At 39.5% G+C, this 23999-nt stretch overlaps 2 protein-coding genes across 3 annotated transcripts; one reads left to right on the top strand and one right to left on the bottom strand.

The window, feature by feature from the left end:
* Positions 1-412: 412 nt before the first annotated feature.
* Positions 413-11279, bottom strand: LOC145894020 (chloride intracellular channel protein 5-like). Of its 2 annotated transcripts, none has more exons than XM_082982454.1 (7): positions 11146-11279; positions 8818-9093; positions 8594-8665; positions 4158-4267; positions 3290-3531; positions 2296-2480; positions 413-1919 (listed from the first exon to the last, which is right to left on the bottom strand). In XM_082982454.1, the coding sequence occupies exons 1-7, from the start codon at positions 11173-11175 to the stop codon at positions 1755-1757; spliced, it is 1080 nt and encodes a 359-aa protein (XP_082838580.1). In that variant the 5' UTR covers positions 11176-11279; the 3' UTR covers positions 413-1754. The 2 variants fall into 2 exon arrangements, with proteins under 2 accessions (XP_082838580.1, XP_082838579.1); XM_082982453.1 differs by lacking the exon at positions 8594-8665 and adding an exon at positions 8301-8393.
* Positions 11280-13757: 2478 nt separating this feature from the next.
* On the top strand, positions 13758-23361 carry LOC145894016 (fibronectin-like). The gene is made up of 14 exons (XM_082982448.1): positions 13758-13912; positions 14255-14373; positions 15261-15417; positions 16179-16319; positions 17507-17626; positions 18091-18180; positions 18648-18744; positions 19029-19210; positions 20184-20314; positions 20636-20801; positions 21001-21155; positions 21484-21664; positions 22086-22199; positions 22606-23361. The coding sequence occupies exons 1-14, from the start codon at positions 13864-13866 to the stop codon at positions 22710-22712; spliced, it is 1809 nt and encodes a 602-aa protein (XP_082838574.1). The 5' UTR covers positions 13758-13863; the 3' UTR covers positions 22713-23361.
* The last annotated feature ends 638 nt before the right edge of the window (positions 23362-23999 follow it).

Here is a 23999-nt window from a genome sequence, read left to right as displayed (position 1 = left end):
GCCTGGTTTAAATTTCAGCTGGCTTGTCGATGGTTACGATAAATATTGAAACTCCGATCGCAATACACACGTTGATTTTAAAATATATTTACCGATTATACTTTTTCGTGCGTTGCCCTTACGAGCCACCGAAGGTTTCACTTCAGGTCGTCGGTAGCACTGTGACTGATGCAACACAAATTACACACTTTTTGTTGCGTCAACAGTAGTCGGGTTTAATTTTCCTGCGTCTGTTACTACGCTATCCTTGCAGCAAGTTGCTTCATGATTGCCACAGTGTACTAAAATCTACTATGTGTACCTGACGAAAAAGTCATACTTTTTTTGCTCACTCTGCAGAAAAATCATACCCAGTCAGGGCTTATTCAAGCGCTGAGCTAAAAAAGCTAAAACAGTACATGCTGTGCACCGTTGCAGGCTTACAGCTTGCTGCATGACGACTTTTATTTGATGGTACCGAATATACACGATTCAATTTGTGGTGGCTACAATGCGATATTCATGCGACTTGCATTAATCTACACGCGCCAGGACATAACACAAGACAGGATTTGATCAGCTTCGAGCCACATTACCGGCCACCCGTGCTGCCAATACGAGCTTGATGAAACAAATGGACGAACAGGCCGCATAGTCAACAGTAATACATACGCACACCAATCAAAATGGAAATCAACACCAGCGGCGGGTCTTTTACAAGGTGCGCCGACAATTGAAAAGCTGCAAGTTTTGAAATCCTCCCCAAAAGCTCATTTAAGTGAAATGTACGTTGGCCACACTTTGCAATTGCCTTGTTATTGGACATGGTTGTTTACTACGGGGGCACGATTACGTTTGGTAATACTGAATATTCGTGATTAAGAAAATTTTTGCTCTCACATCGGCTATACGCCTAAACCGTATTGAACACGGCGCAATACATGACGTAACAATATACACTCCCGAAGCCAGTTCCGTCACAAAATAATTCAACACGTGATGGCGCGCTGGAGCAAATTACAAATACGCGCTGCTAATTGCCACGAGGTAAAAGCAGTTCCGCCCGAATCAATTGCTTGGAAAGAGATACAGTCACAACAATGCGAGGCAAACGCCACGCACAAGTCGTTATTCAACACAAACAAAAATGAGCTGGCATAGCGTGATTTATATACACGTAGATACATATGTAAAGCTTTTGTACAGGGGGCAACACAGCGCTGGGATTAACAAAACTATTGCTTCTGCTTTTTGTGTGTGTTAATGTTTTTTGAGAACATTTTCATCGGAACAGCGGTTTATGAACCAGTTAACAGAGCTCTTCGTTGAGGCTGCGGTGCTAAAACGGTAAAACTTAGACATGCTGACAACATAAACTAATTCAATTGCTCAAGTATTTTTTTACATAAACACCAACATTTTCAAACTGCACCGAACAAAAACCGAAGGTATATTTCGGGGAAAAAATCTTGCTTGGAAACGAAGGATTGTAGTGGTCTTTGTTTTGTAGTGTAAATTATTTCAATAAATAAAACCGCAGGTCTCAAACCAGCTTCTTTAAAGCCTGTTTTAAGCCTTCTAACGCATGGTTAGCGCGTTGTTACTGCTAAAATACATATTAAGTACACAGCATGCACAAAAAAAAACACAACAAAATAATCAAATCATGGTTGGTTCGCCTTTTCATTCCGACTATTGTTCATAAATGGAAGAGATATCAGATCAGTGAGTCAGTCTGTAGCTCTCTGCCCTACTCTCAAGGGACCTTTCCATCATTACTTCTTTACCATAGGTTTGCGCCCTCCGTACGTCCAGATTACCTCCCCGTCATCAGGGCAGGTCTGGCTGAATTCCTCTGTATCGTAGGCGTGCTTCAGGTAGCGATGGATGCCGGTGAATTCCTCTGGGATATCGTACTTTTGCATTGCCTTTCCAGCGACCTAAATTGCAATGCATCTCTTGCATATTTTTATAATGGCTTGCTAATGTTTGACTGGCGTTGATGAAAGTAAATCGATACATAATGGGCATAACGCAAGCAGCAAAGCTAAATAGTTCTTGATTGCCTGTTCTTGAAACACAGTCTTAGTAGTAAAGCATTATGCGTGCTGTTTATAAACAATTTACCGCATTCAGTGGATGAATACTTGTTTAATGCCCATACACTAACCTTAGAAAAACCTTCAGTATATACATTTTACCACACCCAGCAAGCGTTTTTCAACACTTCGCCCACATTTAAAACCGTTTCCTAAAGTGGAACATATCGCCTACGCCAATGTGAAGCCAGAGACGGGAATGACTTATCCAACTTACCTTTAGAATGTTGAGTTTGGGAAGCATGTTACAGTCTGCAATAGTCATGGTGTCTCCGTCTATGAACTTCCGTTTCGACACCTGCGGTTCGTCACTGTCATCGTCACAGTCAATCTCGTCGTCCAGTGGCTCGTTGAGATAAACGTCCAACTTGCGCAAGGCGTCGTTGAGCTTGTTTTCCATTACTGCGCAACATTACATAACGTCTTTTTATAGTGTTACTGGAGTAATAGTGAAAATTGTATTTGAAAAAGAAAAAAATTAACATAACTGTCTAATATGACATTCATTGTTAACAAGTTGCGCCTTTCTTTTATTTTTAGTCTTTGATGACTTTATCAAAGTAAATTGATTACTTATGTAACCATTCAAGCCTTTTATCAATGGATTCATTGCACACATAAGCATGTACAACCAATGAGAATTGACACTCATTTTATGCTTTAAATTAAAGTTTTGCTTGGCATCTATACACCCCACTACACCTGATCAAAAACACATGTAATGGTGACATTAAACTAAACTGGAATGCCATTGAACTTAACCTTTACACATCACAAGCTTCCATGAACACAATTTCCTACATGTTTGAAGTAGGGCATATACACGCATAAAGGAGAAAGCTGATCAAACATTGGTTTGTAGGGTTAGCAAATTAAGGCTTACTAAATTGCCACATACAGGATGTGCATGGTAAATGCTAGTCATTACTGTTCAATGTTCAAATGCCACCAGTTTTATCAGATGCTAACAACCTTTTCAATGTCGACATCCCCCGGGACAAGGTACAGGGTTGCTGCAACTGCAACCTATACATCTTCAATAAACAGACCGCAGCAAGAAATAAGGCGCAATATAATATTTTCAATTTCTTATTGCGTTAAATTGAATTGTTTTTTGAAACAGTGTAAGTGCCAACTATATTATTCTGAACAAAATTTTTTGCCTTGTCCCAAAAACAACGTTGCAGTTGAATGAAACTGTTAGAACTTACACTTCTTTTTGGGATCGTTTGGGTTCCCTCTGAATTTGACCAAAGCAGAGAATTTGGCAAAGACGTCATTGCCAATGGTGTTGCTCTGCTGGTGCTTGCAGGAAAGTTTCGGATAGCGAGGAGGGTAGAGTTCGGCCTCGATGTAATCCTCACTTTTCTGTATGTCAGTCAGTTCCTCACCATTGAAGAGCAGAAATGGAGGGTTGGTGCCTGCCGCAATGTCTTTTAGTTGCTTCGGCTTCCTGGAAATAAGTAATTTTCAGTGTGGTTAGCTATGGCTGATATCTAACATGGTACTGTTATATACATTTTTTATGAACCAATTTGGTCCCATTTTATCAGGTTGTATATTTATAAACATATACATAAATACCCAAGTATTGTTTAAACAAACAAAAGAAAAACAAATGAAACATGGCCTGGAAAATGTCAAAATTAACCTCATGTATAATGCACATGGACCAGTGCTTAAAACACCCTCTGTACTCAGTATTTATAATTGCAGTCATTAAAAATGTATGGCCCTAACTGGAAGTTGGAGTCTAATAAGTAACAGTACCAGTTGTTTTGTAAACAGTAGTGTGTGTTACTTAGCACTACACCAGGATATTGAAATGATTCATACTGTGGTTTACAAAAAGTTGACACGACAAGTTACCTTACTGCCCAAGAAAACTTGAACAAACATGTCGGTTTATGCAATTGTTTCTGAACCAACAGGTCTTGGATTTATTTTAGGTTTAGGCAAACCAACACAATGATTATTAAAATATATCTGGGCCATTGGAGAGAAAAGGGTTAAGAAACACTGGTTTATTTTGTCTGGAAAGATTGCCTAAACTTCACAAATGAAATTCAATCGACTTACGTGGCTTTGTCCACAGTGGTAACATTGAAAACAACGCCCTTGAGCCACAGCATCATGAACAGACGTTGTGAGAATGGACAACATCCAATACATTCCCTGTCTGACCCAGCCTACAAACCAAGTAATAAGGATAGTATAACACACTTGCAATATATGATTCAAACACACATTCTTACACATTTCACAGGGTTACAATTGTTGTACATACCAGTATAATCTGGAGTATTTGTAATACAACAACAAAAGGGAATTTAGTCAGTATTCAACTGTGTGTTAGTACACAAACATAAAATAATGTAAAAATACAGTGTAGTGTATACTGTCATTAAATGTATGTTGAACTTAAAAAAACATTATAACAGGCAAATGCAGATTGTTAGTTCACCAAGATGCTGCTCATAAAACAAAATTGAGATTCTGCTCATAAAACAAAACAATGTGGGACCACAAGAAACACGCTTTGTGTGAAAAATCGTTTCACTCGCGTGCAATTGAGGAAATTGTTTTGATGTTAAGCCAGGCCTGATATAAAACAGCCCAAGGAATTTCGATTCTGAATGACTAATGAGATGCTCTGAATGACTGTGGCCAGAGTTAAGAAACAGATGTTGTGATTGAAATTCTTGTATATAGATATATACTCATTTCAATGCACTGGGCCACCATGGTCATGACATGAAAATGCGCTTTATCAAAAGAATGCTTGTTGCAGAGTGTTTTTTGTAACCCACAAGCAATGTTTTCAATCACAAAATGCTGGAATTTTTTCCACGGGGAGTTTTCATTGCCAGAGATTGTAAAAGTGGGAAATTTCCAAAACACTTATCACACAAGGATGCCACGAAGCAACGGTAATATGCAAGACAAACTCCAGGCTCAACCACAGTCCCACAAAAGAAAAAGGTCAGGTCTATTAAACTCCAGCCTTTCAGGTTGTTTGCTGTTGTCCCGGCGCACTATATAACCGAGACGCGCCCGTTTTAGAAAGCAGCACAGTCGTGTCGCACGACAAAGCGACCCAAGTACCTTATTGTACAGTTTTCAGTGTTCGCGCCAAAAGACCATTTGCCACCAAGACATAATGAACCCGAAAACAATAATGATGTATTTTGGTGACCAATTAAACGCGCGTCTTTGACTATACTTTTTTAGGCCCTAAAAGCTTGTTCCGTTGCCACAAAAGGGCAAGTTTCCGATTCGCACAGTCAACCTTTGTCTCAAAAGGTATGCTCTAACCAAATAAAGACGTACCACCCGGGGAATGCGCTGTTGCCGCCCACATCTGAAGTGGGACATGAGAGATCGCTCATAATTAGATTGTCAACTTTCGAATCACACTGCCAATCTTTTCCACCAGTGCCAAATTGGGCCGAGAAGATTGTTCCACGATGGCTGCACGTCAACAAAAGGTTTTCTTGGTTTGCGCCTCATTTCAGCTTTACCACGCTTATCATATGACATTTTTTTTACAAATGTTGTAACATCTTGGACGAACTTAATAAGAATTTTACATTGGAACAAATTTTTCACAAATTGATTTAAAAACTATTTGCCATTAGTTCACCAGAAATTTGTCAATGTTTCATAGTTTAATCACGGTTTTTAGAGTGGTAGTATAGCCTATGGACCATGCTGTATTAACATGTCTTGGTCAACATTAATGTAAATCCAATCTGCGAGACATTTAACGGTGCAGTGGAACCAAATGACTTTCACAGAGTATCAAGCTCGAATGACGTCAACGGGTCAGGCGGGTTTAATGCAGTCAGGAATTAACACGGGCACATGCTGAAGTGGGATTAGGTGCAAACGCATCTGCGAGGGCTCAACAAAAGGCAACACTGCAGTCAACTTGGATGAAGCGGTTCTTTACACGAAACGAAATCATGTATCCCTGCGTGCTATCGATTCTCTGCCATTAATTTGTTCGAAACTACACGACATTGCTTGTTGTAATTTGTGCCGACTGACACGGTTTGTTGGCTGTCGCCGGCAATTCGAGGTTGTAAACCGATCTCCGTGCAACGAGTAAACAGTCACCCTACAATGAACAGCAGGGTCTCTAATGTTGTTGGAAAACTCCACAATGTTCCAGCAAACACAAGCACAACCCACGTACATTGCTTCTTTACATATACGGGCATGCCTGCAAAAGACCAGGCTTTTAAACATGCATCAGACGTAATGCCATTAGTGCATGCAGCTGCCTTTAAGTCGCGATGTATACGTGGTTAGCACCATCCGAAAATGCGAAAACCAGTATTTCTTACCTTGACAAACAAGTTAATCACGTGCTTTCGGTCACTGAGCGACGATTCGCCACCTCCTTCGGGTACAACTTCCATCGGCGGATTCTCACTCATTTTCGTTTCTTTGGGATACAATACGGCCCACAGACAGCCTTACGCAACAGGAGCAGCACTATACCTGGCCTACAACTACGTTTTTTCGCCCTGATGGTCACAATGCAATGTGCTTTTACCAAAACTCGACCAATACACACACATACACACTGGCAAAACCGGAGGTGAAATAGCCTACTCTAAACCAAAAGAAGATGAGGCGAAGTTGATGACAACTCCTAGTGCTTGAAGAAACCGTTGACCAAACCGTCAACAGCAAAGAATCAAAAGAGCGCACAATGTGTTGGGCTTTCGCGGGTGCTGCGAAGGGCCTTTCAAATTTGAAGAGTTAAGCAAACATTTTCTGCATGAGCGCTTCGAATCAAGGCAGTGTGCTTGCTCCCGCATAGCAAACTTAGTGGGGTGCCTTGCGCCCAGTAATATTTCTCTAATTCCAAACTAGTTACCGTCCAATTGCTGCCTCTTACTTTCACTCTGTCTATCCTGACAGCAACTTAGTTCAAACACATTCGTCAGAAAAGTGACGTCAACGACTTGTTTAACAACTAAACATATCCCAAGCATTGCATACAGCCAACATCGCTGCTGTAACAGGTGCCGTAACAAGCGAAAAGAATGTACGGCGTTACTCCAGGCGCAATATCTCACCAAAATACCTTGCGGCTATTGAAGCAGAGACAAGCGGCTGTCGGTTTGTTAGCTGTGCATGACCTGGTTCAAAGAGCCGGGGGCATACAGACCGAGCTGGCAGCTATCGCAACCTATACTAACACTGCAAGTGCACGTCTCCGACGAGCAGTTTTCGCAAGTTAGCACTAACACATGTATATTTGCGGCTCGACAAAATCAATGCAATTAGTTCCGTTTGGCGCATCGCACTTGGATGTTAGTTTCCAAGCCCGGCCGCTCTTTTTGCCGGCTAAATGCACTGGCCACGACCGGGCGCATCGGCAACGCTTATTTGTTCAACAGCGCGAAGGTCGACGACATCGGAAGTCGACGATGACGACTTTTTGCGCCAACTATGAGCAGCAGAAGCAGAGCATTCTAACTTAGCGCGACAGTCTGCGAAGCCTGGTTAATGATTGAAGCAGCAACCGCTGACCGGCGAACATAGGTCGCGCGTGCCTGTTTTTCAACCTGTCACAACCAATTCACAATATCTGTGCATGTTGTCGGGTTAACAACCGTAGTTTTACAGGCGGTGAAATACCACATTAGCCGGCGGCGACGTGATTTTCGAGTGCTACTGATGTTTGTGAACTTTTCGGCTCAATACTCCTACGGCTGTGGCAAGTGCAAGAAAAATCGACTGCGTAATGATCGGGCAACACGCCCTGGACTAATACTGTGGTGTTTGCTACGCACATACCGGTCCCCGAAAATTACGTTGCAATGTTTGACATAAAGTTTTTGGCATTTGGTAAGTTGACTTGCTGTGACGGTTTACCAACGCACGCCTAGTAACCAACGCACACTACAACCATAAAAAGTTCTTTCTCATAGAAAGATAGGTGTGGTAAAACAAAATTTAATGCCAAGCTTCTCAAGAACACAGTTGCAGTATATACAAGAAATCTATATTAAACAACCTGATTAATTGCTTCACAATAGTAGTACAAATGTAAACAGTTGGTCATTTTCAAAGTATCGCAAAACAACAACTTCGTCAAACACCCTTAGCAAGACTACATTACTTGGTTTACAAAACCGCATCTCAAATCATGTATATATCAAAGCCGAAACAAGTAATAGGGTTTTATAACTTGCAGAAACATACCTTGGTGAACAACACAATTACTGGATGAGGTTTGGCAGAAGAATCTGTCTCTGCACCGTTGCCATTGACAACAACAGGATCCTTTTCACTTTTCTTTTCATTGCACATGCACCCAACAAAGGAAAAAAATAAATGAAATAAATATAACATGCTCTTTTGATTACCTTTGAACTGTCACAAATTTGGTTTAAATGTTAATTGATCCTGGGCAATTGTTACATGAAACAAAAAACTAAACTGGTTTTGATCAGGTTAATCACTGATTATGGTGAATAACTCAGGGGTTTTGGAACCTTTATGAATAAGAATACAGCATAGGAGGTTTGCTCTCCTTCGGCATTTATAGTTCTGATTTCAGGATCCTCCTAAAATTTGTTTCAAATATGTTGTGATGTGAAAACTTGTTTAGCAAAGTTACAATTTGTGTGTGTATGAAGTCCTAACATATTACACAGGCAGTTACATTGAAATTCTAAAAAATTTTCAATTTAAAAGAATCTGATAAACTATGCCATACATCATCGGTCTTCAAATTTTCGATGCCTTGTACAACTAAGTCACCCATGCTTGCGAGTCCAACAGGTGACCTTGGTGGCTCAGCAGCCTCTTCTTTATCACTAGCAGAAGATTCACTGGATTGAGTTTCAAACTCGTACTGGTGTTCTTCTGGAGGCGGTGGCAAATCAGGCTCTGGTGCAGGTTCTGCCTGATAGTAATGCAGGTAGTCTAAGTCTAAACCTTGTTTCCCTGCACCACTGTCTATGTTGTTGTTTTCAAGCACAGTTTCAACACCCTGAAACACAAGGGAAAGCTCTTTTGTTGGTTTCTATTGTTTGGGTAGTTTAGTTATTCACTTGTATGGTTAGCGTTTTGTCTTTTAATAAATTAAACTTTAAAAAACTTATACTAGTTAAAGCTGAAGTCTGTGGTCAAATAAAATTTTTCTATATTGCAAAAATTTAGGACATATCCTTGTTGCAAAATAAATTTCATGTTCTACATAAAATTGACTATGCAACAATACATTGACAAAATGATTGCAACAATGCCATATCCCCTCATTGTCTCATTTGATTTTTTTTAAGAAAAGCTCTTGCGTCTTTATTTGCAAAAAACTACTTCCTACAAAAAAATAATGCCGAACAAAACTGGCTTAACCGTGGTGAGTGCAGCCTACTGTCACACAACCTAGTGTTGGCTGTCCAGTTTACAGAGCTCTTTTAGAGCATGAAACTACTTGTGATGTTTCGAGCACATGACGTCATCGTGCTACCCTTGGTCTGAAGTCAGACGATTCGAAAACTTCTGCGACTCTCTGGTGGCGAGTGCCAATGTCAGAATGCAAATGCATACACACACACATTTAACTAATACGTCATGTTTTCGCGAAAATCCTTTTAATGTTAAACGTTTGTTATACATTCAAAATCACTCGTGTAAAACATGTTGATTTTTTCGAGGTATAACAGCTCTTTTATCGCTCTGTTTGACCCAAGACTAAACACTTATTTAAGAAAACAGTAATGTAAAAAATAGGATGCATTTGACACTTTTGTTGCTGTTAAGAGTTTTAACGCGGTTCTAAAACGTATAGTGACGTTAATTTTGTTTTTCATGCGTTAAAGGAACAAAATCATTCTTGCCAAGTTCCGTTTTGCAGCTCCGAGTATAGGCCCACTTTAATTTTGTGCAAAAGTGTCTAATAACAGGCTCTTTGTAAGCTAAAGGTTGCCAACCTCTGGTATATGAAGATGGACAGTAGCCAAGACTCTTTAAGGTAAGAAAACCAAACTTATTTTAACGTATGATTGCAAAGTAATTTATAACTGTATTACAAACATAAACAAACCAGCCCCACAAAATATATTATAACTGCAATACATTGTTTCAACAACAATTACATACAGCCTACTAGCCTCTCTATTCTTTGCTGCGAACAATTTAGTTGTTTATTAGAGTGACTAACACACCGGCGCAATAGAAAGAATCTTCGCGGAATTACGTCATATCCGCGTACGTAATGAACTGGTGGGAGTAAATGCGCATTCGTTTCTACCAATGTAATAACATTCATTTAACAGTAAGCTAAAATGTTGGGATATACCTTTATAATAATGAAGGTCAAAGGAAACAAACCAACGCAAACCGTTTTTTTTGGTAAGACATCTTATCCATTGCCTTCAGAGAAATGTTCTTTTAATAATTGTCTAGATTTATATAAATTGCTTATTTTACTGAATAGCTAAATCACCAGTCAGTTTTTATTGACCTAACCAGGTTCGAAACCCTGGCTATCCTATAAATCCTGATTGGGTTTTTGACCAAAGCTGTCATTTGAAAAAAAAAAATTTTTATGAAAACTTCCGGATGTGAACCATAATTATCCTGGGAACGAATCACGATGAGATGTGCTTCAATTGACAGCAGCCAAGTTTTGCTTCTTTTACTACTAAACAGCGCCATCTTGTGGTTATGAATAATCCAGCAAAATTTGGCAATGTTATTTTTAAAACAGGTTGTTGAGCTTTACCCATTTCGTATTTTATGCCATATACAGAAGGATTGATATTTATTAATATTATTGTAATACATGACTTTAACAAATAATTTTTGTAACGTTGGTTCCATTAAATGTTTAATTTATGCAATAAACTTTTTTTAATTTCATGGAGTGCAACTTGTTGCTGATAATGTCAGGTAAACTTATTTGTTACAAAGGTTCTCATACCACTGCCTTATAAATTTACCTTTCAGTCACAGTCCAAATGCGCACAAATGCATCGCATAAAAGCTTTGAACCTAAAGAAAACAATCAACCAAAATCAGGATAAAAATATTTGTTCACCTCAGCCACTTCATCGTAAACGTTTTCCATGCTTTTTTTTCTATCTTCCAAATCCACAAATTGTCAGCAAACGTTCAACGTAAATCCGAGTAACGTTGTCTACAAGGATCTTGCTAGCAGATATAGTTATGTCTGTCGAAGATAGGTAAGGAGAGATTTATACAACAAAATTCCGACCGAAAAAACATAAAACAATGCCATGTACATAACAGATACTTATCGTCTTCACGTTCAGGCAGACATCTTTATGTAAACAATGAAAGCCCGATATGCCTATCCGTGTGTAAACCGAACTAATGTTTGCCTTAGCGTCGTTATGCCATAAAGACTTTACCAAAGTACTGGGAAATGCGGTAAAGGCAAAATTAAAGCTTACTAACTGTTTAAATGTACCTGAATCTTGCTTTTCTCAATCTAAAACGGCTGGTAGGAACCTTTGTGTAACAACTAAGACTGAACAAACACTCCTGTTCGGTAGACTGACTTTCCATTGAAAACATATTTTTATAGCTTACCGCTCGTCTATTGTACCAGTACTGCTGACCCACGCGAAGAAAACAGTTTCCGCTACATGCTGAATTCGAAATTAGCTACGACTGTTTTAACCTATTCTGAATGTGTACAGCCCTCCATGTGCTCTTACTTCAACTGCGAATAACATGAAAAGAGAATGGGTTACACTTTCACACGCCACGGCGGACTGGAGTAATTTCTCTACCTCTGATGTATAGGACTCTCATCTCGACCGTCGCAGTCAAGCACCATTAACACACGTTGTACGACTGTCCTTCAAGGCACAGGGACCCTGCCACTTGGTCGAGACTGTTCTGGGGCGAGGTCGATCGTCATATTTACCTTCCTGATCTTTTAATAATTAACCGTCGCCAGTCGTGGGGTCGGCGCACTGTCAGATGCCCTCCAGTGCAATATTTCAACTAAAAGCAATACGGTTAAGCGAAGCAATTAGAATTCATTTATGTTTGTGTGTGTCGGTTAATGATTGCTTGTCATTGCAGACCATATCCGGCGATGCAGCCGGGGGTTAAGTGAACCCATTTAAATCGCCTGGTTGGATCACGTGACAAAACCAGTGGTGCGGTAATTTTTGTCGAACAATGGCGAGAAATGAATGAAAATTGTTTCAACTTCTTAAAAAACACGCGAAAAGGACTTAAAAATATTTCAGTTTTTGTGTTGAATTTTTTTGACCACGAATTACAAAACTCTCGGAAACAACACTTAAGACGGTCCTTCGATAACAGGCTAAACCAATTCACACCAGTACTTTCTTAGTACAGTTTATGGACGTAAGCTTGTTCAATAAACCTTTTTCGCTGGCAAATCTTTACCGCCGTGTGACCGCGCCAGTGAGGAGATTAAACACTGCCTCAAGTATTATTAGTAAGTGGCGCGTGTCTCAAATACTCAAAAATATTGGGTTAAGTGCTCGTACGATGTTTAAAAAGAATCGCCACCATTGTCAATGCTCATACGATCATATAATACTTAAGTTGGGCCAACAAAAATGCTTCATTGGACGGTTTGTGTCCGGTTTTAAGCATGATAATCTTTAAAGAAATCTCCATTTCCCCTTCCCAAAACATGATGTCGAAACATAGTTCAGGCGTATCAAATTGCCAGCTATGTTGCTTTACATACGACCTCCACCCCTTGACGGGAATCGACCGCAATCTAGCAGGAATCATGCTGCGCAAACTCGCACTGCAGCCCCAGGCAATCCTTCGCGTTTTGTTCAAAACAAACAGAGTAAAACGCGAACGTGAACGCGAAATGCGATTCGGGACGGACAAGGTGCCGAGGGCAACGTGTTAGCCGTCAAATAAGAGTGCTTTAAGGCAGGTTTGAGAGAATCCTATTTCTTTAAATCCAGAGTTAGTTTATTGCGTAAATATGCAATACACGTAACTCTGCGCACACTCATTCCGAAGCTTACCTAATAATACGTCGACATCTGCACCAAGCGGCCAAATTGATGTGTTTGTACAGTACAGTCATGTTTAAGTACAGGGAGTAATTGGAGCTCTTAAGGTTAACCTACAGTTTGAAAATAACATCTTTAGACGACCTAATAGTCATTTGGTAAGTGCATGGGCTTTAATTACGGTGTTCCGCGGAAAGACCGTCCTATAATTAAGGATCGGTGGTGTATATACCAGCCGGTTCTTTTGGCTCGGGCATGCCGAGTAAAACAAAATCAAAGCCCTTTTAAAAGAGACTGACAAATTACGTTGGCCTTGAGCGACGTTCCTTCCTGAGAAGAAGAATTAGTTTAGAGAAGAATTATGCTGTTTACCTTACCAGTACGCAATACAATGGTTAGAAGACAAGGTGACAGTCAACATGGACACTAGCGACAAGTTTACAACTTTTAGTTGCTTTAGACAGTTGATTAATGTTCCAAGGAAAAAGATGAGCAGGCGATAGCAGTTATGATTCATCGGTGTTCTGATCGAAGGTGCAATTATGAAACGGAAAGCTCTGTTTACACTTTTTTAATAGATTTTCCCAGCGATTCTAGGTTATAGAAGTCTAACAAGATTTCTTTCCGCGACACTCATAACTTAGAGATGCTTACATATGTTTGCAGAAGCTATTAGTGAATGTGCTATGACTCTTTGAGTAGGTTAGGTTTGTTTTGCGTGTTTGGATTGTACGATTTTACTGCATTCTAGGACAAAGATCTCGCAAAGCCGTGAAATGGATCGACTACTTATTTGGACTTTAATTTATAGTTTATCTTCTCTGGGTAAGTCTTTCGAGATATTTGTGTCCGATGTTTGGTTAGAAAGGTAAACACAAACCACTTTGCCGCAGTTTTATGAGAAGAAAGTTACGTTTGCTCAATAAATCGTTGATAAATAACCGTCCAGCGCCCATGGTCAGTTATAAACAACTTTTCTACTTTTCTTGCAAAACTGGGTGAAAGCGGTTCGTTTTTGGTAAAATACAAATTCTTCAATGTCTTTTGAAGCAACAATGCCTATCCAAGGTCCAGATTTTCATACTGTTAATGAGCAAAATTTTTGTGTACTCTTTATTCCCCTTTTAACTGCAAGCTTTTTTACCCATATTGTTTGCGTTTACACAGGCTTAGCTCAACGACTGCCGACACCATTTGGCATCACCGTTTCGGAGAGAACAACTAGTCGTGTTCGCGTGAACTGGAGGCAGCCTCTGACTGTCAAATTTGCGAGATTTATAGTAAAGGTAAATATCGGGACTTAAATCAAACTCTATTCAAAACTCGACATAAAACTCTTTGTACTTCAAAGGAAATTAATCGGTGGTTGTGACGTATAGGGAAGGCTTACTGTCCTTGAAAAATATAATTGTTCTTATTTTTATCGTTATTACTCTATATATTCCCCTTACTTCAGGTTTCAAATCGAAGGCTGTCCCGTCAATATCCGTTTTTAACAGCTTTAAGTGAATCACTTTGTGGAATTACCGTTACATTTGCCTGAATAGTTTTGCTTTGTATCTATATTTCCCCTGATCTATGAATAGCTCCATGTTACATGTCCAATTCGTTCCGCAAGTTCGAAATTAAAGCCATAATTTAACCGCGAACTTGCAATTTCGGGTCGCATGTGGCTGACGGCAGTGAAACAAGATATCGTGGTAATGGAAGCGAATTCACAGTGCTGTTGCGCAATAACTGGACGCCAAACATTTAATGTTTGCCCCGCGTTGGATGATTGTGAACATTGTTTCAGGCTACGGTTTGGCTTGTAACTTGATACGGACGTACTTTGATAGCTTCAAATATTCACGTTTGTGTAATTGTTCATTTGATTTTACTGCAAGATTGATCATTCCCATGCTTAAATGTTTATTGGGGCAACCACTTGACCCGTATGTGAGCAGAATATATTAATTATCTACTGTACGTAATAAGCTGTACCTAAATAATAATCAATAATAAGGTTTAGAGGCCACAGTAGTAAATGTATATATGGTATTGCTAAAACAAGATATCACACAAAATACGGCTTATTATGCTACAAAACCCATTGACAAATATTAAATTGTCGTTTATATAATTCATATTAACCCACATATTCCTATATTAATCGTCATGGCAATGATCTTAGATATCTCCTCGGGCCACAATCGTAACTCCAGATAATCCAAGCGATACCACAAGAACATTTGACAATCTCCAACCCGGTATTCCGTACACAGTTACCCTACGCGGAGAAACATCTGACAGACGGCGTTCTCGAACGTTACGTTTTCGGATATATAGCGGTATGTGGTTTATTCAACTTTGAAAGAAATATGGTGGGAACTCTTTACATGCGCTAATGTTTTTTTTGCTTGTTTCGAATTTACTCGGTTCTTCTTGTTTAAGTTTTTGGATAAAATTATGCGTTATTGTTGTTGGACCTTGACTAACCTACATCTGGCCTGGTTATTTTTCTGACGTAATACCCCTAACGTTATACAGTTGTTATAAAAGTATCGCGGTAATGTCATGTTTTAATACCATAATAACTTTAATTCGAATCGCCAACGTCGAACATATCGTCATGAATAAAAATATTCAATTTTGTTAATTTGTAAATGTTTGCAAATTTTCATTTCACGTCAACTATAAGTTCCCACAAGCTTTTACGTGCGATGTCTGTGGTTATTTCAAACGTAAACATGAAGCGAAGAAAAATGCTCCTTTGAGGTTCTTAAGGGCGGAGCCTAATCCTTTGACCAAACAGAGAAATAATTGCGATATTCTCAGTCTCCCGCAATTCACTCGTAAATTTTTTTCACGTTTAAAAGCAAAACAAAACAACGTTTTTGGCTTTTCTTTCGAATTTAAACTCGACAAAGAAACAGAAAAAACGATTAAATTGTCTGTTGTAGTAATTGTGGCACAGAGTCTTTACGAATACAAATTTAAACAGTCAAACTTATTTCAAATAGTAACATTCTTCTTTAATTGAGTATATCGCACAAAGAATGAAAGTTTTCTTGCCAATAATTCAACTTTTGTGTTTTGCATCTTTTGCCAGAACCACACAAGCCCACGGCGCTGGTACTCACAGCGATTCGGGAGGTGGAGTTGTCGATACAGCTTGGGGAATTTCAGGACACATATGCAGCACCAGTTGTTGGCTTGCACGTTGATTGGGAGCCGCCTGAAGGCAGAACCGGTAAAACATGTTTTTATCTCTGCTTAAATCACGTTTGGAAAATAGCTTTAAGGTATTCTACAGAACAACATTGTTTTTAAATTAACAAATTTCGGCAGAGCGAATTTCACATCTGTTATCTCCACAAGCGCTAAAGGAGTCAAAACATTATTCGGCTTTAGCTAATTAGTTTGCGCAAGTGGTTACTGGGCCACGGATACACCTGATCAAAAATACGATCGTCACTGAAATTACATTTGTTGTTGTCTTTTTTTAGATAATCGAGCGCTAAACTTAATCGAACAACAAGCCTATGTAGCATTGATTTTTTTAGCGTTATTATGGATTTTATCATTATAATGTATGGGGCTGTCAAAGAATTGCAAACCATCTATAGGGGAGCACTAATGAACCACCGTAATATATCACGTGCGTTTGACACCTATCGTACAAAGCCTCATAAGGCGTAATATCAACGGCGAAAGCATGCCACGTTATTGATGCAATCACCACATCCGCGCCCTGACGATAACCAGTCGAACCGGAGGCGCCACATTGTTTGTGGTCATCGACTGACATCGTTACCCTAATGTTCCTTATCCATCGCTACCCTGTTCAGTCGTTGCACTCTGCCCGCGTTCTTGTGAAAATATTTGCTTTAAATGACGTGGACGCGTACATGTAATTTATAAGCTGGTGTTATATTTGAAAGAATGCGCGAGTTTCAATTGCCGATTTGTCAAATTTGGCGGACGTTTTAATTCGTTCCCAATGACGACGTAAGGCCAATGATGACGCAAGGCCTAAAACTCCGCGTGTTTTTGAAGACGACAAACCCGCACGTGACTTAATGACTGCCTTATTTTAAGGCGTATGCACGAGTTATCAAAAGTATATAACATCAGTTCACAGCTGACTGTTTTCATTTTGTCCCAAAATATATGCAGGTGGCATTATGCTTAGGCTAAAATATAAATTATAAAAACATATACCCAATGTGTAAAAATAATGTCCGAGCTTAATCACCCCGTATTTTCAATTTTTACTCGTGAGAAACATTATCATTTACATTAAAGCGGTTGAAAAATTACTTTACATTCCATCTGATGTTTCACATCAATACCTTTATTAAAACAAAACAGGTTTGTAAAGTTATAAAACATCTTATAAATTATTCATTTTGAACAACGACCTTATTACACACGCAGGTCTTGCCGGATACGATGTTCGCATCAGGCCGAAGGAGGATTGTGCGATGTTGTATCCTCAACCTAACGTTGGCGAGGAACCTGATCGCACAAGTCGAATATTTGCCGGTCTCACTCCGGGTACGTAAATGTTTCCGTAACAACTGATTTGAATACTGAGCAGCGATAGAGTATCGTGTATGTATGCCATAAATGCTAAGTATGTTAGCTTGTATGTATATTTACGGTTGAGTAACTCAAACAATGAGATCGTGCAGACTTGAAATTCAACATCAAAGATACGAATCTCAATAAATACTTCAAAATGATTGCTCCAGAAATAATTAAATCAATTCCTTGCGTTGTTATACTTTAAATTTTGCCTTTCGTGCGTCAAGAGACTGAATAATGAAGTCGCTTCACGCGTTCTTCGACATATTTTGATCCACGCCGAGGTATTCAAGTGCTCATTCTCATCCGCAACACAAACAAACATTGCACCACACGTCTTGTGATCAGCGCTCTTAATCGCTGCAATCAGATTGGGCGCAGACTAATCACGAACACGTCTCGCGTGCTTTACACCTGTTTGTCCACTTTCAAAGGTCAGGAATACACTGTGACTGTAAGGACGAAAGCCGGGCCTCCGCACGACCTCGTCTACAGCTCTCCGATAACAGCAACCCGAAGATTGCGTAAGTTTACAAGTGTTGGAATATGTGTGTGTAGCCCATCCAAAGGCAATGTCATTTGTGCCAACAAAGTATATGTTGGTTTTCCGTTTGTGATTTTAGTGTCATGTGCCACGATTGAACAAAAAAGGGTATAGCCTAAATGAATCTTATGAGTTTTCATGTACAGACTAAAGACTAAGGGTTCTGGGCCGATTGGGAAAAGTTCGCATTTATTCCGATTCCCGAAAGAGATGACAAATGCGAACAATAAAAAGAAAAACTTTGTAATGATGTGTTTTTCGAAGCTGCGTTTTCAGCACTATCTTTATCACACTTTAATTCTTCCTGGAAACATTCCTGGACTTTTTAGTGGTTTAAACATAATTGGCGCCTTCGCTGGAGGCCCAACACAACACCTGGCCGTGAAAGTGTTTCCAACGCATGCGAGCGCCACAAACAAGACCACTAAAGCTTTTATGTTATTGCAGCGCCTGCCACGCCTTACCATGTAGAAGTTACGGACGAAGGATCCACGCATGCCACTGTTAACACTATGGGACCACTCAATGGCATCCATGATGATCTGTACGTTACATATATTTTTATAGTTTTGTTAACGTTGTTTAATTGTATTCGCAAAAAGCGTATGACATTTGTGCTAACAAATTAGTGAATTCAGGTCCTGTGTATTTTCCTATTGGTATCGGTGAGTACTGCAGGTCGAAATGTTTCTAAAACGTTTTTGTAAACTCTATAACCCATTGTCGGTATCACAAATATGGCCACCTCTTTGTAAATGTCCATGTATTTTGGTATCTTCATATACCTGATGTAAAACATACGGATTAATGCCGTTCCATTGCGCACAGAGAGTTTGTTTTCGAACCGGATCACGGCATTGTTGGGCAGCCTTCGCTCGATCCGATATACAACCACTTCCACGTTTACACCATCACCGGGTTGCAACCTGATACAACCTATAAGGTCAAAGTTTACGCCCTTTCGCAAGGTGTTCGCAGTTATGAACCTTATACTGTTACAATACGAACAAGTAAGTTGTTATGATTAATCTCAGGATTGTGCTCTAGGTCTGTTTTCTGTTGTAAACTGTGTAATACCACAACCACCCTGTACCACTAAAAAACGCATAAGATATATATACCTAAAGTTGAAGTATTAACATGCTTTCGCATAGCAAGGCAGGAACGCTCAACTGCGCGGCCCTTTATATTTGGCGATGTTAGTGGGAGCTTGATTTTTCAGATATCTGGGAAAGTGGCTGATCCAGCTTGGCTGAAAAGCCTGTGAACCTATATCTAAAGTTGGTTTACTTATTGCAAGGTTTCTGATTAGTGCTTTCGTTGAGTCTTCTAGGGGCCTCTGCACATAGGCTTTCATTACATTTTATTAACCACCGTGATTAACAATAGCTTCTACTTTGAAAACCATTAGTTTAAGGCAATTAGCAACAACCGTTTAAATCTTTCCCATCTCTCGTTTGTGTTTCTTAGAAGTCCGTCGAAATTAATTTGCGGTTTTGAGCGGAACGTAGACGCTCTTGCGACCCCGCCCTCGTGTGTGAACTGCGCGTTTAGACGTTCGTATTTGTAACAAAGCGCATAGAATGCCGGGAAATTGTTTACGTGTTCTACACGGCGTCAGGCAAACTGCGGATGCGATTATCATATTTTTTGCGTATGCCGAGCGATGTAGGATCGTGAGGTGTGGGTTTAGCTCTGCGGACGTTATGTTAACAAGGGTACACTACAAGTTTGGATTAACCCTTTAAGATTTACCGTTGTTTCCCTTCCTATTGGCTGTTTTACCCTTGCTCATCAGGGCAACAACATTAAATCACTTTTGGAACAGTTATATTTGTGTTTGCACGTTTAACGATTCAAACGAACACCTAAATAACATATTTAAATTAGATTTACTGACTCATGCTATGTCCAGAATTTACTGAAGGGAATCACGTGATCATATTCCCCAATTCAATTGCTTTTACATGTTCCTTATTTCAGAGCCCACAACACCACTGGTTTTGCGAGTTACTGGTTTTGGACAGGATTTCGTTACTCTTCAGTGGGATCAACCGATTATATCGACCAGTAACGAACAAATCGAATATCTCATAACTTACGAAGATATCGAGGTAATCAGCACCATCAGCAAGAAACCTATTTCAAAATCTATCAACCATCTTATAGAATAACTTTACTCAACAAGGCGTACATGGCCTTATAGTAACTGCCATATGAAAATATCCTTGTACTAACTTTTAAATATTCTGCAATTCATATTAAATAATCTATTAGCGTTAAAATGTTCTGTAACAAATGTGGATTATGCCAAAGAAAATTTTAAAAGTGCCCGTTATTCTTAAAACTTGTTCAATCCATGTTTTCCAAAAAAAACATGTAGCAATCGAGCTAAAACAAGCTTCGAAACATATCAACCATTTTATTGCGATCAGGGAATCCGCGGAACCCAGACAGAGACTGTGCGAGCAACGTCTGGCGACTTCCTCGTGAATGCGAGAATCCAACAACTCATTCCTGGCGTCACGTACAGGTTCAGGGTATACACGCGATCAAATGGTGAAGAGCCCGAACTGCAATCTGAAGTGATACAGACAACCAGTAAGTGTTGATAGTGGAACTGCGTATTGCCAGCAGCTCCACGGGATATTTTAACTTGAACAATTATACCCACCGAAAGCCACACGTCTGTAGCACATTATTTTACACATTTTCTGTTTACATCGTTGAGCCTAAAATATACGTTTTATATTCGTTTCTCAAAGTTAAAATTCAAATATTTACCTGTATCTGTTTTCAGTACCGCCTCGACCCATTGTAGCCATGCTGGATGTCTCCAACGGAGGTTTGATCGTTGTTTTCGACAAACCCCCAGTAGGGGAATGCCCGAGACTGAAAGTGACCGTCAGTCCGAACGCAGAAAACAAACCACCCACCTATCACATGACAGGCGACGTAAGTGGACATTTGACCTCATATGTGTTATAACAATATCGGAAAAACCCTTTCCTGAAAGCCATTTTTGAAAATCGCTAAAACAACCCATAACAATTCATTGCTCTGGGCGTTAAATGGACTTTCACACACATATATGCTTTTGGTTGTAAGTAGCGCAAGTTCTTTGAAACGCGGCTAGATGTCCAAGAGATCGTGATATAATACTGTACGGTAAATGTGGTTTTGTGATTCCACCCAAAAGTTCAAGTGCTATGACCAAACCGTTACGGCGAAGTCATTTTATTAAAACTACGATTAGCATCATTTTTCTTTATTTAACCCGAAGGAAATATACCTTCCCAACATTCCGCGTGAGGAGAGATACACGATACGCAGCAGGTGCGTGAGCAACAATGTCGAGGGCCCGGAGCGCACTGTATCGTCGAGGGCCGTGGTGGACCCGGAAACAGGGAAAGTGGGCGACCCTCCAAATTTGCCTCGGAGGACTTTGCCCTGCATACCTCCGCGTAAGATCCTTTGTGGCGAAAAATCATCAAAATATTTTATCTGTATCGCTTCGTTTTTTTCGTTCCCAGCCACCACCTTGCGAACAAAATTTTAGGAACATTATCGTACAAGTTTAATGAAAGTTTGAATGCGTTTTTCTGACAAAAATACATTTTGTTTAATATGTGGGCACAGAATCGGCCTTTTACATGTAAACTTACAATTGGGATACAACTGCAAGACTCCAAGTTTCCCAAATACTTTTAAAATTTCATTAAATGAACCTGGTTGTTTTTTCCTACGTTGTGAAACGGCTCAAGAAAACAGCAAATTCTTCATTGCCTTCCACAATACCAGGTTGATCCTCCAAAATTTGTGGTTTTGGGGATTAGTTAGCATATTTATAAACATGCGGATTTTTGACTGGATTTTATCTCTCAGGGAATCCTAATCCTAGAAGGAGACCGGATATAATAACACCAGACGCGTGCTGTGGAAACCGACCTTACAACCAGGCGAATCAACAATGTTGCTTTGAAACGCTTTTGCGGCAAGGTAAGATTTCTATTGCACGCCTCGTCACCTCGAATATTTTGTGCGGCCCAGACTGTAAACAAACATTTCTTTCGTTTGAGCCGCTGGCATGCGCTTGGCTCGTGGTGACTTGTAATGGAGTGCAAATGTTATGGCTTAAAGACTTATTCTTATTCCTCACTTTCTGGCATGTTTGCTTCTCATGTACGACTTCGTAGAGCGCTGTTACCACATTTTGTCACGCCATTTATCACACGTGTGGACGTAAGAAACCACAGCCGGCTAATTCTTGTTCTGCTTGCGGAGATTTTAGCAAAGAAAAAAACGACTTGTATTTTGGACTTATGCAAAAAAATCAAGCACAGAGAAAAATCGCTGCTTGTAAAATTGCTAGACATGAATAACAAACTACGTGTGTTTTTTGCAGGTGACACCCGTTTGTGCTGCCACATGACTCCTTATTCCGCAGCACAAAAGATTTGCTGCGCTGGCGGCATCTTGCTGTCAATAGACCAGAGTTGTAATAACCTTTAGGTAGCGCTAGAGAACTATCCGCTTATGTTCAAGCATTCGTCGTGGCTGCAATGCGTGGTTTTTAATCCGATGTATTACGTGCTTCTTGGAATTTAAAAGAAAACACGAAACAAAAGTTTTATGCTTAAGTATTATAGCAAGTAAACGTGCTTTTCAGTGTTGTTAGTTGGTTCCATTTGCGTCACGTTTGACCTTATTTGTGTAAATTTGCTTGATTGTATTGAATCAACTATTTGCTGCTATTTCCTCGAATAGATTTATGACATGATTGGTTTTCATTATTTCGCACTAAATTAATTTGGTCAATTTTGACTGCAGGCATCAACATCGTAAAATGTCTCAGTATAATAAACCAAATATGCTGAAAATATACCCCTGTATAAGTGACTTGTAACAATTTGAAATCAATTGGGATATTTAGATAGATGTCAATAGCCGAATTGTTGTAAAAGTTGGTATAAAAATGATTTTCAAACAAAAATAGCTTCGGTCTTTAAAATGGCCATAAATGTAATTGCGTTTAAACCCTTCGTTAGATTGATTTTGCGATCTGCTATACACCATAAATCTGTTAAGGTGTCCAAATGTGTTTTTGCTTAAGATTGCAAACAAAGTTATGTTTACCTTTAAGGTTTGTGTTCAAAATAAATTTATAACAATATATATATTGTCTTCCACATTCTTTTATTCATAGTTCTAGATGGGGGAACGTCGTTTTATAGTTTCACGTTATCTCTGCTTGTATCGCAAGTTTGTGGGACATGAAAATTCGCCCAAAGCAAATCAATTAAAAAGCCCTGCTAAAATGTTGGGTTGATAAGAAAGTACCAGCAGAAAACAAATCAATTTCAACTGACATTTTTCAGATAAAGACTTACTTTCGAAATTTGACGGTAAAAATGCGTGCTATTTTTCACGACAGAACAACTAGTTTGTTCACACACCGATATATGCAAAACAAGTGCATTGACACGTCCGAAATGTTTATTTTGGACTTTCGGGTGACATTGACCAGTCACGTGTGGAAACGATAACAAATGTGCATACATAAATAATTGGTCATTTTTAGCGACAACATAGCACAATATGATCTCCAAATATGCAGAAGCACACTTTTCACAGGTTAGCGATCACTAAAAAAGTTAAACCTCATTACAAAAGGCCTGGGTGTAGGATCCCTGCTGTTGTAACAGATAAATAGAATTGCTTGTAACGTCAACGAACATTAACAAAGGCTAATTTCCATGCTGACGTGATTGATGATGTGCACTAAATACCGGATCTAAG

Source organism: Ascidia mentula, chromosome 3 (assembly GCF_947561715.1).
Source record: "Ascidia mentula chromosome 3, kaAscMent1.1, whole genome shotgun sequence".
Classification (NCBI taxonomy): Eukaryota; Metazoa; Chordata; class Ascidiacea; order Phlebobranchia; family Ascidiidae; genus Ascidia; species Ascidia mentula.
The sequence above is the reverse complement of the archived record's forward strand: the minus strand, read 5'-3'. Positions and strand labels throughout refer to the sequence as shown.